Below are 19,573 nucleotides of genomic sequence, written 5' to 3' on the forward strand. Positions count from 1 at the left end.
ATCTTATAAATTTTACATAAAAATTTAATCACTCAAACAGTATTTCCTTAAATTCAGAAGAGACTGTTTATATAATTCGAATAGCTTGCCCAAAAATTCAGAGTTGGGTAACTTTTTTTAAAAATGGAACAGTCCTTTTTTTCCTGGCCTCAAGTCTTTGGTGATCATTAGTACAGTCAGTCCTGGGGGCCTCTTGCCTCTTGTGATTGCCAATAAGGCAATATGTCACATCTTAGCTTTCAGCAAATCTAAATGGAGATGCTTTAAGGACACGGAATATTCGTGATTTTTCCTGTGCTTTCAACACCTAGCACAACTAGCACAGTGTCTGATACATAGTAGTTGCTTAGAAAATATTTTTTAAATGGAAAAATGAATACGCTTTTAATATCAAGGACACTATTATGAGCACAGTGTGCAACTTTGTCCCACATTCTCTCCCCCAAATATGTAAGATTTTTACTTTCAGAAAATAATGTCAACTCTTCAGTACTTTCCTGAGCAAAAAGTTGGGGAAGAATATAGGTAAAATCCATGATTATAGTTGACAGCCGTGCTTGTGGAAATTTCTCTTACATTAGTAGCTGCTAGAGGAATTAAATTTTAACTCAATATGTTTGGACCTTTTTTCAGTCTAAGGTATTTTAGTGAAATAGATAGATTACTATGTTTTTTAATTGCCTCATAATAGTGTACTATATAGCTAGTCTATCATTTATTTGTATGAATCCCCTCTGGGTGCATTTTTAGATTGTGTACACACACACACACTCACACCTACCTTTGCATGTATCTTGCTATTTCCTTAGAATAAATTGTTGCATATGAAGGTACTATGTAAAATTATATTTATATTTGATATATTTTTGTGAGATTCAGTTAGATAACATCATAAAGCCTTAATGCCTGACCGTAAAAGTTCAAAGGTTTTTGTAACATGGTTATTGTAGTTTTCATTGCATCTATCTTCCCTCTAGACTTTGAGCCCCTCGATAAAGTGAGTGAGTTAGAAAAACAAGAGATCCCAAGTCAGAGTGGCTTGAACAATAAGGAAATTATTATTCTTTATTAAACAATAAGGAAATGTTATTATGAGAAGCCCAGAGGAGGGATGAGCCCTGAGCTAGTTGATTCAGGAGCTCCATAGTATTGTGAATAACCAGCCTTGAATGTATGCCATGTATGCCAACTGCTATAGCTTTGTGAGTCAGCTTCTCCTCAAGCTAGTCCCTCCACGTGATGCAGTGCCTGGCATTTGTAAATAGCAGATTTACCCTTACATTTCATTTGGTGTTATTGAATAAATGGAATGACACCATCATGATTTATTTAGACATTATTTTTTATTCCTTTTGATCATGACATACACTAGGAAACACATTTTACACCATGACCGGAGTACCCATCACACATATATTTGAGTACGTCACTCTTTACAAGTAAATATAATTCAAAGTAAAGTTTTTCCAAAAACAGTATATAACCTTTCTACTATAGTTATAGTAAGGTTAAATGCTATTTTATTTATATTTAATTATATTTGTTATATTACCTAATGTATAGGTATAGGCTGTTTGTTAACTTTTTTGTAGTCCAGAACACATGATGGCATGCTGGAGCACCCAGTGGTGCACCATTGAGGTTGCTCTTTCAAATGTGAATCAGATCAAGATTGAAAATACTTCTTTACAATCTTTGATTCATAAGATAATTTTAGAACTGATTCAGAGAATAGTCATTAATTTCACACTCAATGGGAATATATTATACAAGCATATGAATACCAGGATTTGGGGAATTTGGAACCATCTTTGAAGTTGCCTAGCAAGAATATAAAAAGATAACTAAATGCCACATGTGATCCTGGATTGAATTCTGGATTAGAAGAAAACACTTTAAACAATAATTGGGACAGTTGATGAAATCCAGTATGGGCTGTACATTAGATAATAATATTACATTGATGAATCCCCTGATATTAATAATTATATTGTGGGTATATGTGACAATGTTCTTGTTATTTGGAAAATACACCAAAGTATGTATTTGAGGGAAGGCTATAGGGAAGTTCTTTGTATTGCTTTTACATATTTCTTCTAAATTTGAAATTATTTCCAAATGAAAAGTTGTAAAATGTCAAGGATTATTTTCCAACTGTAAAAAAAATGTGAACCTGTTTTTTTATTTCATATAATCTGAATATACTATTTTGTATATCATGATTTATAATTCACTTAATATGTTGTTAGATTTAGTTTGTTAGTATTTGTTGAGAATTTTTGCATCTGTATTCATAAAGGATATTGGTCTAAGTTTTCTTGTGGTGTCTTTGTGTGACTTTAGTATCAGGGTTATGCTGGCCTCACAGGATGACTTTGAAAGAGTTCTCCTTTTCTATTTTTTTTTTTTTCTTTTTGGAAAAATTTGAAAAGGATTGATATTAGTTCTTTTTGAAATGATTAATAGTATTCATCAATGAAGCTATCTGGACCTGAACTTTTTTTTGGTTGGGAGATTTGTGGTTACTGATTGAATCTTTTTACTTGTTGATAAGTCTGTTCAGATTTTCTGTTTCTTCTTGAGTCAGTTATGGCAATTTCTGTGTTCCTAGGAATTTGTTAATTTTTATTCCTTTAAAGTCTGTCTAGTTTAATATTATATTGAATAATATCACATTTTACATTGCGTAAATATATCTGATTTAAGTTTTATGTGAAGTTATATTTCAGCCATACAAAATAAATCCTCCATAAACTTAACATCTGATCTGAAATGTATTTTACTTACCATGATAATGTTTTGAGCATTCTACTTATTCTACATCCTAACCAGCACTTGATATTTTCCATTTTTTTCATGTTAGTCATTCTAGTTATAAGTGTTCTAAGTTTTTTTTTTTCAATTTTGAAGGTTTTAAGGTGTCATCTACAAAAATATCATTATTAACAAACATCTGAGATCTATCATTAAGTTTTGCATATTTATAAAACTTTTTAAAAATCAAGTTTATTTTAAAGTCTTAGAATTTGTTTTCCATTTAGAATGGCTCAAGTCAAGTCAAAGACTAAGTTGGAGTTAATATTTTCTTTAAATTTGGTACTATTAACCCTTCTATGTCTGGTAGTTGAGCTTGCTCTATAAATCTTATTTCACTATTGTTTTCTTCTAAGTATAAATGATTTTAAGGGTGACTTGTACTAACTCAGTTAAAATATTCAAATTGCTGAGAATTTGAAAAATGTTATGCTCAGTAACTATACTTGTTTGAAAAAATTAGTATTTCGCCAATAGATAATACACTTCTCACATACTTTTCTCCATAACTCTATGAAGTTATTTAATCTCTTCATCAATCAATGACCAAATTGATTATAATATATCAGAAAATCAAGTGAGATGTCCAGGAACCAAGTACCTATTCCTGGCCAATTTATATTTTCTTCCTCTCACATGATAATCTCAGTTGACTATTTTATTTATTGTACTCTTATTCCATGTTAAGAATATGTACAATATACTCTATGTGGTCTATTTGTTTTTTTCTTGATATTTTTTATGCTAGTGGCATGTCACTAAATTAATTTTGTTGTCCACTGATTGGTCCAACCCTCAGTTTGAAAAGCAGTGGTTTGAACCAGTCACTATCACATGCTGGAAGGTAGAGGGGGCAGTTTTCCCAGAGCATGTGGTCTTATAGAGGTGGGTCAGATATGTGAAGCACAGTCAGACTTGTTTGGAAAGAGGAAATGGGAGTTGAAAGCTAGAGGTAGAAGAGGCAACCAGCACAACCTTCATCAGGAACCATAGTTTACTCATTTAGCTATCAAATCATCTGGCGTGCTTTGAATTATGTAATTATATGCCCTTGTTCTAATGACTCCTGTTATGGTTTGGATATGTGGGGTCCCCAAAAAACTCATGTGTAGACAATGCAAGAATTTTCAGAGGTGAAGTGATTGGACGTTGAGAGCCTTAACCTTATCAGTGCATTAATCCACTGATATGGATTAACTTGGCAATAACTATAGGCAGGTAGGGTATGACTGAAAGATGTAGGTCACCGGGGCCATGCTGTTGGGTTTTATAGATTGTCCCTGATGAGCATAGCTGGCTTTCTGTGCTTTCTATTGCCATGTCCTGAATTGCTTCTCTCTGCCATACGCTTCCGCCACATTCTGCATCATCTCAGGCCCAGAGCAATGCAGTTGGCCATCTTTGAACTGAGACCTCTGAAATTGTGAGCCCCAAATAAGCTTTTTCTCTTCGACCTTGTTCTTGTCAGGTCTTTCAGTCACAGCAATGCAAAAGCTGACTTAACCGGTTCCCAACTATTTATCTACCTTTTCCCCCATGTTAATAGTTTTGTGTTTTCTCTCAGATATTTTCTTTTTGTTATCATTGTTGTCTTTTGATTGTCTTCCTTTCATATTAAATGTCCCCTTTTCATTGTGCTGCTTCTTATCTCTTTTTAAACAAAGGAAAGACTATGTAGTTTTTTTGTTTGTTTGTTTGTATTGGTACTGGGGATGGAACCCAGGGCCTCAGGCATGCTTGCTTATTATATTTCAAAATTATATCCAAAATTTTTATCTGTGACCTGGATAGTTACAAAGTTACCTCTTAAAATCAGAAACATTCCTGCACTCTCAGTCTTCCAGAGCATAAAATTCTATTATTAAATGGTAATAATGTAATTGCAATATGTGGGAACTATACTATATTGTTTTTCTTACTTCCCTGAGACATTTGGAGAAATACATTGACCTACAATTCATAACCAGGACAACAACCAGAGGAGTATTAATTTTAGAATTATTAGTAATATCAAGTGTATTCATTGTAGTAACAGATTCAATTAACTATCAAATGTTTACTTTTAGATAGTGCATTTCTTCAATTGTAAGCTGCACATTTTTTCACCTGTTAACACATCTGAAATCAGAATACATATTAAAATAAATTGTGTTCTTTGATTACTGTTGGCCCTGTGGTCAATAATGGTATTGTGTCTTCATGAACTTGATTGTTAATCCTAGAAACATGACTGACTGCAGACCCTTCACTGTTTTAGTGAACAAACCTGAACAATAGACGATTTAAGGAAGAAATGGGAGTTTTGTAGGATTCTAAAATCTCTTCTTTCGATATCTTCTGTTAAGATTAAGATAGGACTACTATCTTCAAAGTTTCCAAGAATGACCATCTAAAGCTTAAAAGAAAATCTCAGAGATAATAGAGGGTGGCTCTTTTTGGAAATGCTGCATTACCAAGAGTCTTTAGCATAACTATACTGCACAGAAAACCTTGACACCTATGTCTTTGAGTAAAGTAATGATCCAGAAGAATAGAACACTGAATATAATAAAGTTTAAGACTACCTTAACCAGCTTAAGTTGCTTACATTTTCCTTCAGATTTGTGGATGTTAAACAAGTTTTAAAATTTCTGGGCTGGGGATATAGCTCATTTGGACTAGGGATATAGCCCAGTTGGTAGATTGCTTGCCTCACATGCAAGACCTCACCCTGGGTTCAATCCCCAGCACCCAAAAAAAAATTCTTAGAAAAGTCTAAAAGTTCTTTTATAAAATTTTTAAAAATTAATAAAATTCTAAGCAATAAAAATGCATTGTCTTATGGTTTAATTGACAGTGTATTTCTTTCTTAGTGTATAAAATAGTAATGTTTCATATAAGCAATACTACCTTCAATTAGATGAAATATAATACCTTGATTTACTGTTCAACTTACTGAGTATTATTGTACTGCTTCCTATTTTAACTTAATGCTTTCTTCTCTTAGAACAACTAAGGAACAGAATGCATCTACATGTGAGATAATACCATAAAGCAGTGCATGAATGACAATGCCAATTCCTCAAAGCATGACCAGCAGCCACAATATTTCCTGGTGACTTGTTAGAATGCACATTCTCAGCCCCAACTTCAGACCTACTTAATCAGAAATCTGGATATGGGGCCCATTGACCTGTTTTAACAATCCCTACACGTGATTTTGATGCAGGCTAAGGTTTGAGAACAACTACTCTAGACAAAATTTCAGACAAAGAAAAAATATTGGTATTCTTATATTCAAATCAGGTGTATGAGTATCTTAGTGTATCAGAACATACAGATTCTTTAAGTTCAGGTCCTTTACATCTGTTATGTGTGTTTAAGAGAAATGAAGAAATTCACCATGTTGTGTATTAGCCAGCTACCAGGAGTATAGGCAGAACAATAGAATAATCCAAGAGCTTTGTCTCTTTCACTTTTTTAAAAAATATATTTTTTGAAGTTGATGAACCTTTATTTTATTCATTTATTTATATCTGGTGCTGAGAGTCAAATCCAGTGCCTCACACATGCTAGGCAAGTGCTCTACCACTGAGCCACAACCCCAGCCCTCTCCCTCACTTTTGATTGATACGTGATCTTGTCTTTTCAGCATGATGTATCCCAGACTTTACTCAAGGCCACTCTGGACAGTGTTGTAGAAGAATGTGTCAGCTTTGTAGGAGTGGATATTAACATCTGTTCAGAAGTTTTATTAAGGTGAGACAAGAAATCTGTGGCTGAAGATCACAGAATCTTGAGTGTAACTGACTATCCAGTTCAAACTCCAGCAGAACAAGGGACATGTGTAAAGTTGTCAAGTATAGAAAATCTATGAATTTATACATTGCTTTAGATAATCAGTCAGAGAGGAAAACATCATTTAAGAAAAGAATTATAACAATTCACATTATCATTTTTAATATTGCAAATCTAAAGTGAAAAGCATATGGTAACCATTGAATGCATTAGTGTCGCTAATAGAATTTAAATAAGGTTAACATGAAAAAGAGCCGTTTCCCACATGAGAGTAGGTATTTTTCACTAGTTCAGTCTCTTGCATGCATTGATCATAGCTGGCAGCAACCAAAAGATAAAACTCTGAAAATCCAACTTCTGGTTACCATATTTTTACCCTGATTGCACATGTCACCTATCAAAATTTCCCTCATTCAGTTGTATCTTACATGCTGTAAGATACAAAAAAATGTTGTATCTTTTTTTTCCTGTGGTGGCAGAAAAGCTGCTTTTTCAGTTTGTAGTCTTGTATTTATTACACAAGTGTGCTGTTGCAGTGTGAAATTCCCTGATCTGGACCTTTTTCACTGAAACAGTACAGTGAAAAATATCCTTTACGTTTTAAGGTACTGCTTGTCTTCCATGGCTACAAACATTTCATAATTCCAGGTATGAATTCCATAATAGGATTGAGATTTTCTGAAATAATAATGTTTTAGTTAACATCAAGCAAACTACCTGATGATATTGTTTTCATATTTTCATTCTAATGTCAACATTCATGGGTGTTCTCTTTAATGAAAACAGACACACCACCCCCAGCACCACCAAAAGAGAATGGTACAACATAATCATACCTATTAGAACTTCTACTGCTAACTATCTTTTTAAGCTAAATAGAAATAGGTAGAATTTTATCTTGATTCAGAAATATGATGAATTGAGAAATACTATGAAGAGTGGTTTTTTTCCTTATATCAAGGTGGACCAGCATCTTTGACAGCAGCTAGTTTTGTCATTATTTTTGCATTCCGTCGTCCTTATTTCCTGTTCGTCCTTTTGATTTAACTCCCTTTTGGATTAACTTTTGACATAGAATATGTAATTGCAATTGATTTTATGATCCAGATGTTTTTATATCATTGTCTTTTTAGATGAGATATTTTCCCTGGTTTATTCATTTTGTTTACTTTTTTTATTTTAAGGCATATTGCAGGACTCAATGCCAACAGAGCCAAAAATATTATTGAATGGCGAGAGAAAAATGGACCCTTCATCAACCGAGAACAGCTGAAGAAAGTGAAAGGGCTGGGTCCAAAATCCTTCCAACAGTGTGCTGGTTTCATCAGAATCAATCAGGATTATATTCGAACATTTTGCAGGTGATTATAAGAGTGTATTTCTGGTAGTATTTTCTTCCTTCTCTCTTTTGATTATTACTCAGCCTATGGATTGACGAAGGTGCCTCTTGTTTATGCCTTCATTCAATATATGTTGAGTGTCTTTTTTATTGCTAGGAACTGGGAATATAGCAGTTAACAGGTCAGCAAATTCTCTGTTCTCATGGAGTCATGGAGTTTGATAAATATAATAAACTAGTAAAATAATAGCTTAAGATAGTACATAAGTGCTAAAAAAATTAACACACAAAGACATGATATTGTGTTAGAAAGCAGGGCAACTGCTTTAGGTGAGTTATTAAAAAGTTACTTGAGGGTTGTGGCTTAGTGGTAGAACTCTTGCCTAGCATGTGTGAGGCATTGGATTTGATTCTTAGCACTGCACGTAAATAAATGAATAACATAAAGGTCTACTAACATCTAAAATTTTTAAAAAAAAATAGTTACTTGAGTAGAGTTGTACATGAAATGAAGGGGCCAGCTGCACAAGGATCAGAGAGAAAGCAAACAGTGAGTGTGCAGAATTCTATGGCAGGACCAACTTGTATATTTGAGAAATGGCATGAAGGCTAGCATGATTAGAGCGTAGCAAGTGGAAAGGACTCCTCCCTTAGCATTAATTATCAATTGTGTAGATTGAGTTAAATTCTTTACTTTACTTTTCTTTACTTTTGTTCCCACATTTTGTTGGTACATTATAATTGTACATAACGATGGAATTTAGTTACATATTGGTACTTGCACACAATATAACAATATAATTTGATCAATAACACACCCTGTCATTTCCCCCTAAACTCCTATTTTCTAGTCATAGTAGTGCAAAAGCAAAGAAATTAGATAAACTTCTTAGCATTTTTGTAATTATGAAAAAATAGCTTTTATGTATCTGCTTCTGTGGGACTATTTGATTTATTGATATGTAGTTTTCCTCTGGACAAAATTATAATAAAGGTGATATGGAAAAATAATCCTTATTCTAGAAAAGACTAAAAGAAAACCAACCCCACAAGATAGTAGAATATATTGTAAAGCTTGGTTTTTTTTTTTGTTTGTTTGTTTGTTTTTTGTTTTTTGGTTTTTTTTTAAATAGCATTTATTTTTTAAATGTTAATGTGTACATTACAGGAAAAACAAAAACACAAGCAAAGAACAAAGTCATCCAATCACAAGCAGCTTAGTTGGATGTGTCCCTCCAGGTCGTGCATATACATACACAATATCCCATTTTGTGATTGAGATTGTAGTGTGTATCATGCTTTTCCACACATCATGAATATTCACCAATTCAAAATCCCAAAGCTACATGAGTATTTTTGATAACCAAGAATACACTATACCAACTCAATCTGTTACCCTTTCTTGGGGACAAAAATTTCACTGAAGACAGAAATGGCAACAGGCCTCTAGGATAGACATATTTGCAGAGTTACAACTAAAATAATGCATTCCCTTAATGCTCAATTTAAAATGAGACAAAGCAATAGGATACACCAAGCTTGTTTCATTACCAGATTTCTACTAAAGTATTAGCAAGAATGCATGTTCCCAGTGAATTATAGTATTCCTATAGTACAGCCAGAAGATGCACACACCAGTGGCTCACATGGAAATGTCTATCCTTGAGCACTTGCTCCTCTTTCCCTGTGTGCACCCCTTTGCCCCTTTGCTGCCAGCCTAACGAGCAAGTCCTGATACACATAGCCCAGAGACAAAGCAATTCCATGTCCCAGATGCATCTTTTCTATCAGTTATAACAAAGTTATTTACAAATTGGCTAATTGACTAGCTCTACTTTTTATGATTCACTGTTACCCTCAGGACATCTAGAAAGCTTAGAGGTTGTGAAATAAAGTATGAACTTTGTGCACAATAAACACAAGGACTTTACCAAAATGCATATAGATCTATGGTTATAGTCTAAACCTGCCTTCCAGATATGGAGCTACTAGCAAAGAGCACGTCCCCTCACCCTTCCTCTTCTCCCTCAGCACCATTTCAGTGACTAAATTCAGGACTACCCCTAGCTCCAAGAGGTGGATTAACAAGGGTCATTCCCAGAAGACAGTTCTTCCTAAAAACTAACAAGGATATTTATATAGGGATTATTTTGCTACTTCTAACAAACTTTGGGCATTAGGACTTATCCTTTAATACCCAGCAATACTAACTAAAATGCACATATAACAATGGTTAGACAATTGGAACTAATCTAAGGGCACAGAGTGTTTCTCTATGCATACTTTCTCATTCCCCCACCCACCACCCAGTGAATCTTCCACGTATTCTCCAAGACATCAAGTTCAACAATTCCATTCTCCTACATGGCAACCATTCCGGTATAATAACAAAAAATACTTAACAGGCATTACATTAGTCCTCAACTTTTACCATGTGTTGTGCACCTTTAAACATCTACAAACACTAGATGTTTCCAACAAGGACCTAAGTTTTAAACTATACATACAGTAGCATTGAATAAAGTGCAACTTACTGAACAAAGGCTACACTCTGAAGCAAAACCCCTCTTTTTAAAGGCTAGAATTTGAAAGTGTCTTCCAAACAAGAACATTCTGGCCTACAAACCTTCCCCTTCTAGTCTCTTATCAACACAGGGGTCAGATATATGCATCTGTAATGCTGAGAGATGACTAACAATTTCACTTCCTAAGTGGTTTTAAGAACAGTCTTTCCTATGAATTTAACATGAAGTGTACTCAATGTGTTAGTTTACTAACTCTACTTGTCATACACTGGCAACCTCTTTAATATCTAGATAGACTAGATGTAAATTAGGACTTGTGTCCTTTATATACACTATTTACATAGTAAAACAAAACTCAGATATAAGAGACAATGGTCAATCTTGCTTCACAGAAAATACGTTGGTATAAAGCCCTTTGCATTTTCTTTTCCTTCTTCCTCCCTGAACAGCACAAATACAACGTGTACTGCTCAGAGAACTGTTTTGATCATTCCATTTCTAAAAGAGTTTATTTCATTATGGATTTTAACAAAAAGATACTTACAAAATGTTTTATTTACTACCTCTACTTTTAACATACTTTGTGCACTTCTAAACCTCTAGAAAGACTAGATGTTTCAAATAAGGACTTACGTTTGTCCACTATGTACATAGTAGTGTTAAATAAACTACACACATGTAACAATGGTTACATCTGAAAGTGTCTTCTAAGTAGGATCACTCTGGCCTAGAATCCTTCATTTCTTCCACTTCTTTCTTCTATGTCACATGTGCCACATGAGCGTCACATGATATGTTACAATTTCACTTCCAAAGGTCCTTTTCAGAAGACTGCCTTTCTATGAATTTTAACACAAAATATACAAAATGTGTTCGTTTACTAACTCTACTTTTGTCATACATTGGCAACCTCTTTAATATCTAGAGACTAGATATTATAAAATTAGGACTCCTTTGTCCAGTATATATACAATATATACAGCACAGCAAAGTTAAATGAAATGCACATCACAGGGCAATGGATAAGCTGAAGTTTTCTAGCACACTCTTAACAAAACACCCTTGCAACTTCTTCCCTCCCACCTCCCTCAACCCAGTGAACAAGTACAGACAGTATTCTGTTCAGAGGTGGCTTAACAATCCCAAACAGTATTTCCCATCACTTTTTAAAAGCTATTTACAAAGTTTTAATTCTACCACTTCTACTTTTAAAATATCAAGCACTTCTAAATAAATAGAAGGACTAGATATTCCACATAATAACCTGTCCACTATGCACGCAGCACTGGTAAATAAAATTGCACACATAGCAATGGTTAGAATCTGAGGTATTTTCTAATATGACCATTTTGTCCTTGAACCTTTCTATCCTCACATCCCTCTATCTTTCAGTCCAGTGGACAATTACAGGCATATGCAATGCTTAGAGATGGCTGAACAAATTCATATTCAAAAGTCATTTACAGAGGACAAGCTTCCCTATGAATTTCAACACAAAGTGTACGAAATGTGCTAATTTTACTAACTACTTGGTCATACACTGGCAACCTCTTTAACATCTAGAGACTAGATGTCTCAAAACTGGGACTCATTTGCCCATTATATACACTATATACACAGCAAAACAAAATGCATGAAACAAAATTGATGTCTGAAAATGTCCCAAGTATGAACACACTAACATATTACCTTTTGCAATTGCTTCCCTCCCACCTCCTCCACATCACCGAACAAGTGCAGACAGTACTATACTGCTCACAGAGGTGGTTTAACAGTTCCCTTCCCCAAAAGACTATTTCATATGAATTTTAGCAAAAAGATATTTACAAAGTGATATTTTATTATCTCTACATTTAACATACATCGGACACTTCTAAACATCTAGCCAGACTAGATGTTTCAAGTAAGGACTCAGTTTGTCCACTATGTACATGACAGTCTTGAATAAACTGCACACATGTAACAATAGTTCTAATTTTAAAATGTCTTCAAAATACGAGCATTCTGGCCTGTCACTGACCCAGTGGGCTATAATGCTCAAAATTTTCAGAAGACAATCCTTCCTAGGAATTTTAACACAAAACATACAATATTTGTTTACTAATTCTACTTTTGTCATACACTGGCAACCTCTTTAACATCTAGACAGACTAGATGCAGATTAGGATTCATTTGTCCTTTATATACATTATATACACAGCAAAGTAAAACAAAACCCACAGACATAAGGTACAAGTCTTAGCTCACGGTAGGCACACCCAAGGACCAGCACACAACTCTGTATGACTCAAAAGGGGGTTTGGCTACTGCCCCCCCCCAAAAAAAATTTCATAAGAATTTTAACAAAAAGAAATGTACAAAACGTGTTGTATGTTACCACTTCTACTTTTAACATATATCAGGCACTTTAGAACATCTAGAAAGCCTAGATATTTCCAAAAAAGTACTCATCATTTTCAACTATCTATACACTAATGAGGAATAAAATACACACACAAAACAATGGTTACAATAGGAAAATGTCTTTTACATAAAACCAGTCTGCACAGGACCTCCTCCTCCTCAGGTCAGTCTTCTCCAAGTCCTCTAACCCCCTTAACAAACGTGGACACGCGCAGCTCCAGAGATGGGCTAAGGAATCCATTCCAAAGCCACTTGCAGAAGACATTTCCGATTTTTAAAAACAAAAGGCCATTTATAAGACGTTATTTCCTATCAGACCTCGGCAACCTCTTCACATTGAGATGTCCAGACGCAGCACACGTTGTAACAGGATGGGGCAAGTTGAGAGCAGCTTTTTCATATTTATATACACAGGCCTTCTACGCAGGCCAGGACATCTCCCCAGGGTGGCGGCCACGCACCTGACGACCGCTTCTCTCGGGGAGAACGCACACCAACCGCCCGAGGCCGCTCACCGTTCCACCCGTGGTCCTCTTCAGGGGCTTCGCTCACCTTCTGGATGGTTAAGGCCTTTGTTCGCCTGTCCCGACCAGGCGCGGTCGGGGAGGGCCCTAGTCTGCGCCGCTCCTCTGTCCAACGAGTGGCTGAGCTTTCGGGTGTCCACTCTCCTCTGAGGGCCCTCAAAGCCCCTGCCGGCCTCCCTCCGCGGCGACCAGGCGGCCGCCATTCTTCTCGCCCCGCCACGCCCGCCGCTACTCAAAGGCGCCACGAGCTCTGCGGCGGCTTCAGCTGGGACAAACAGGACTGGGCCCCGAGACCTGGCCGCCCGCGGTGTCCGTGGGCCGGGATCCGACAGGTCGCCGCCGCCATCAGGTCATCCAGCCAGGGGAGGAGGCTCGCAGGTCCTTCACAGGCAGGGCCAGCCAGTGGGCAGTCGCAGCAAAGCTCCGGAAGTCTGCAGGGAAGAGGCCGCGGCCTGTGCCCGGGGCTCCCCAGCTCACCCGCTGGCCTGAGGCCGGAGGGCCCCAGAAGGCCCGGAGAGCAGGCCGCTCTCCACGCTCTCCGCCGGAACTCTAAAGCTTGGTTTGATAGAATAAATACAACAATAGAGTCTGAAATTCACCAAAATGTTATTTGGAACTTAGTTTATAATAAAGATGACATTTCAAAAACTGAGGAAAAATTGATCAATTATCCATAAATGGCATTATGACAACTATCAGGAATTTGATATATGTGAAGGAAGCTGTAGTTCCACCTTACTCATACCCAAATAAATTCCAAATGGATTAAATGTAAAAAGAGAAACTGTAAAAGTACCAGAACATGGGTAAATCTTGCAGACCAATGGAGTGGTAGAAGTTCTAAGTAGAGCACAAAATCCTGAAGGCAGAACTAAAACTGATGATAAAATAATCCTCTGTTTGTTTTTGTTTTTTGAACCCTTTGTTCAAAAAGTCCAACAGTTTTCAAAAAGAAATAAGAAGTGAAAAGTGCCTATGATCTGTCATTTTACTCTCTTTAAAGACTTTTAGGGTTTTAAAAAATTATATTTCAAAGTTCCCCCGATATGTCAGCTTCAAGTCTTTTTCCATTCATCCTATTCTGTACTCACTAAGTTCTTTTGAAAACTTGGGATTTTCTTCAACTGAGAAATCATCATCGTATTATTATCATTTCCCTACATTTTTCTGTTCTTTCCTAGAATGCCAATTACACAGATTGAATCAGTTAAGAATGTTTTTGGCTTTAAGTAACAGAAAGTCATATTAACAGTGGTTTAAACATATAAGTGACAGTTTCTGTGCAGTAAATGATTGCTGTTTGTATATATTTGTATGGTGGAGAAATAAAAAAGCATTTAATTAAAGTTTCTTTTCTTTTCTGCCCAACCTTTCCCCTTTTTAAAATTTGTTTTATTCTGGTTTTAATTGATGCAGTAGTCAGCAAATTGAATCTTCAGGCCAGATTCAAGGAGTTGCTGTAACATCTTCAGCAGGTGAGGTCACAAATGAGAAGCAAGGCAAAAAGAAGAGCAAAACTACAGTGGATGTTGTACTGAAGCCAAATCCTTTGGATCAGACTTGTATTCATCCGGAATCATATGACATAGCAATGAGGTAAGTCTGAGGCCCATGCAAGAGTTCTCTGTGCCCAGTGAATTCTCTACAGCAAAGGACCTTTGTTTGGGCATAATGGAAACTGAAAAATATGACCGTGTTTAACATGACAACATTTTTTTTAGAAGTTCCGCATTGCTGAGTTATGTGGCACATTATTTTATTTCATTGAGGAATGAAACCATTATTCCTGGATCAGTGTCAAGCTAATAAACCCTGGTTCTAATGGTTAAGTGTGTGTAATGGAAATTGCATGGCACTCTCTTCTGTTTGTTTTGGAAATTAACAGGACACAATTGACTAGCACCTGGCATAATCTTGTGCTTCTCTAAAGATAGAGCCCTTTTGAAAGTAAACATCCAACTCAGAGTTCCTAAGAATTACTGTCCTGGTGGGTTATTACAGAATCTAAGAAACAGTGTACTTTTAGTGAGCATGCTAACACAGAATGATAAAGGAAAGTTTTTGAATATGAGAAGTTTAGTATAAAACATTAAAAGAAAAAACAACTTTTTACTAGCACATTTAATTAGCTTTAAAATTTTTAACTAGTTCAAAACCAGTGACTTGCTACTTAATCAAAAAATTTTAAGGTATTTTTACTTACTGAATTATATTACAGTGAATTTTACAATAGTGAATAATTTAACTTTTATTGACTTTAAAATGAGATATGTAACTTGTCTTGAAATCATTTGTATTCACTTATGTTAGTAAATTCCATTATTTTGTTTTCTTTTAAAAATGTTTGATTTATAAAGATACAGCACATTATGGTGAATTTAGAAAATAGGGAAAAAGTAAAAAATAATATTCTATTAACATCAAAACAGCGCTTTCTCCACTTACCCCCAACATTTTATTATGAAAAAATGTAAGTGTACGAAAAAGTTGAAAAAAAACTGAAGTGAATTCCTGTATACCCACACCTAGATTTTATCATTAACATTTTACTATACCTGTTTTTCCACATATCTATCCATCTGTTCATTGATCAGTTTCTTATTTTTGGGTGCATTAACATTACTATGTGCATATATGATTACACAGCCAATGTAGTTCCACATCATATACAGTCAGAAAAATAGGAAATTATATTCCATATATGTACAATATGTCAAAAAAATCGCAGACATCAATACACTTTCCACTAAATTCTTCATCATGTGTACAGTTAACTACATTTTTTTTTCTTTTTTTTTTTTTTTTTTTTTTTTTGCGGTGCTAGGGATTGAACCCAGGGCCTTGTGCTTGCGAGGCAAGCACTCTACCAACTTATTTCCCCAGCCCTTAACTACATTTTGATGATTCTTTACAGGGTTGTTTTTGTTTGTTTGTTTGTTTGTTTTGTTTTGTTTTTGAGGCAAAATTCACGTACAATTAAATTTTAACTGTATTTTAGCTGAACTTTGACATATACCTACATCTGTGTAACCCTCAAGAAACAGAACATTACTGGCATGCCCAAACATTCCCTTCCCTACTAATCCTGCTCCAGCCTTCCAGAAGTAACTACTTGTTCTAATTAGTTTGCTGCTTCTAGAACTTTGTGTAAGCAATACCACGTGGTTATCTTCATGTCACCAGAAGCGGGTATGAGGCAGTCTCTCCAGAGGCAGAGGAGACCTCTGTATGGACCTTCCAGGCTCTTGACCATGTTCAGGAAAAAGTCAGGTTTTAGCAAAGGAAAAACTTTATTAGAAAATGGAAGGTGAAGATAGGCATTCTCAGAACAGAATGCAGGCAATCTTGAGAACCATATCCACTGCCAGGGCTTAAGGTTGGGTTTTTTTACGGTACGTAATTAGGTAGAATATGATCCAAAGGTGCTGGCGTTCCCTCAGGACTACAGTCTGGTCTAGTATGTTGGTTTCAGCTGACATCAACATCTGGTGGTTGTGTGCTTTATGGGATGATTGCTTGGTAGATCAGGTTGCTTGGGACGGAGGGTTGTGTTCCAATCAAATGTTAACCTGAGGTTAATGGTCTTTTTCTTTTGAGGTTTTATTCCTCCTTTGCTCCATTCTAGAAAACATAATAGAGAGCTGAAAAGTTGTGAAATATGTTGTGGACTCTTTAGTACTCTCATACATTTTGGTCCCTTTCTATGCTTTAGACTTCTTTGTCAAGTTCACCAGTTGTTCACAAGTTATACATTCATATTCTAACAGGGACATTTCTCCTTTAGAGACTTAGTTTTCGCTCTGTATCTCTAAATTTCTGTGTGACTTATTTGTATAAAGCTTCTTTCAGCATAATGTTTAGGGTTTTATCCATCTTGTAACAGTAGCTTTTTCCTTTTCATTGCTGAATAATATTTCATTATAAGTGTACACTGGAGCTTATCTGTTCTTCTATTTATAGATTTTAAGAGATACAGGAAAAAACAAACTGTTTCTTTTATTCTTTACTCTCTGTATGATATAGAACATTTCTGAGATCTCTGGTCATCAAAGTATATGGCACCAAAACCCAATCAATTCTGTAGCCTATTCTTCAGTAGATACCAGCTGGGCACCCTCTAATTCAATTATGACACCATCTACCTGGTGATAATGTCAGATTCTACAAGTTGAGAGCTCTGTCCCATAAAACTGCCCCCACTTCAGATGGCAGGCACAAGCACAGACTGTGAGTTGTGCTTTTGACCATTCTGTTCCAAATAAGGATTCCTAAAATGCATAAGGCCTTGAGTTCATTCCCCAGCTCCCCGCTCTTTTCCCCTCCCATTCTCCTTACCTACCTCTCCTCTCCCATTCTCCTTTCTACTTAACTACTTCTCTACTCTGTTTGACTTCCTTTTGCCCATATATAAATTTATTTGATTAGTTCTTTATGTTATCCTATCCTTCTCTCCCTTTCTTTTATTTTACTCTATTTTCCACATTTGAGAGAAAACATTTGACCTTTGAACTTCTGAGTTTGGCTTATTTCACTTAGCATGATATTTTCCATTTCCATCATTTAGCAGTAAATGCCATAATTTCATTCTTTTATGGCTGAGTAGAACTCCATTGTGTATGTGTATCACAGTTTCTTAATCCATTCATCTATTGATGGGCATCTGAGTTGATTTCATAATTTAGCAATCATGAATTGTGCTGCTGTAAACATTGAAGTATCACTGTAGTATGCTGATTTTAGATCTTGGGAGAATACTAAGGAGTGAGATACTGAGTCCTGTGGTGGTTTTATCCCTATTTTTTTGAGGAGTTGCCATACTACTTTCCAGAGTGGTTATCCTATTCTGCAGTGCGTACAAGTCTACCTTTTCCCCCACAACCTCACCAGCATTTATTGTTGTTTATATTCTTGATCATTGCCATTCTGACTGGAATGAGATAAAAATCTTAGTATAGTTTTGATTTGCATTTTCCTGATTGCTAGAGATGTTGAACATTTTTTCATATATTTGTTGACCATTTCTATTTCTTCTTTTGAGAAGTTTCTATTTAGTTGTTTTGCCCTTTTGTTGATTTTTTTTGGTGTTTTTTGAGTTCTTTGTATATTCTGGATATTAGTCCCCTGTTGGACGAGTAGTTGGCCAAGATTTTCTCGCATTCTGTAGGTGTTCTCTTCATCCTCTAAATTGTATCCTTTGCCGAGCAGAAGCTTTTTAGTTTGATGGCATCCTATTTTTTTTTTTTTTTTTGGTGCTGGGGATTGAATCCAGGGCCTTGTGTGTGTGAGGCAAGCACTTTACCAACTGAGCTGTATTCCCAGCCCCATCCTACTTATTGATTCTTGGTTTTATTTTCTTGAGTTTGGGGGTCTTGTTAAGGAAGATGGTGCCAGCATCTATATGATGGAGTGTTGACCCTATGTTCTAAAAGTTGTAAAGTTTCTTGTGTAATTGCTAAGTCTTTTGATTTAAGTTTTGTGCAGGGTGAGAGAGAGTGGTCTAATTTCATTTTTCTGCAGATAGCTATCCCTTTTTCCCAGCACTGTTTGTTAAAAAGGCTTTCTTTTCTCCAAGATACATTTTTGGTGCCTTTGTCAAATATCAGATGGCTACAGGTATGTCGATTTGTCTCTGTGTCTTCTATTCTGTTCCATTGATCTTCATGTCTATTTTGATGCCAGTATCATGCTGTTTTTATTACTACAGCTCAATGGTATAATTTCTGATCTTGTATTGTGATGTTTCTTGCTTCACTTTTTTTGCTTAGTATTGCTTTGGCTATTGGGTGTCTCATTCTTCCAAACAAATTTTAAAATTATTTTTTCTAATTTTATGAAAAATGACATTGATATTTTGATGGTGATTCCATTCACTCTTATCTATTGCTTTTGGTAGTATGACCATTTTGACAATATTGATTGTGGCTATCTAAGAAGATGGGATGTCCTTCCATCTTCTAAGGTCTTCCTCAGTTTCTCCAGTGTTCTAAAATTTTCATTGTAGAGTTCTTTTACCTCCTTAGTTAAATAAATTCCCAAGTTTTTTTTTTTTTTTTAATTAGGTTATTGTAAATGGAATGGTTTTCCTGATTTCTTCCTTGACCAAGTCACTGTTGGAGTATACGAAAGCTTTTTTTTTTTTTTTTTTTTATTGTAAACAAATGGGATACATCTTGTTTCTGTTTGTACATGGA

At 35.6% G+C, this 19,573-nt stretch overlaps 1 protein-coding gene across 1 annotated transcript in view; it reads left to right on the top strand.

Moving 5' to 3' along the window:
- SRBD1 (S1 RNA binding domain 1) overlaps positions 1–19,573 on the top strand; it is a 312,646-nt gene that overhangs the window by 255,405 nt on the left and 37,668 nt on the right. The window contains 3 exon segments of the mRNA XM_079111646.1: positions 6,446–6,552; positions 7,776–7,952; positions 14,802–14,978. Coding sequence (XP_078967772.1) covers positions 6,446–6,552; positions 7,776–7,952; positions 14,802–14,978 — 461 coding nt within the window.

Source organism: Sciurus vulgaris, assembly GCF_902686455.1.
Source record: "Sciurus vulgaris genome assembly, chromosome: 14".
Taxonomy (NCBI): Eukaryota; Metazoa; Chordata; class Mammalia; order Rodentia; family Sciuridae; genus Sciurus; species Sciurus vulgaris.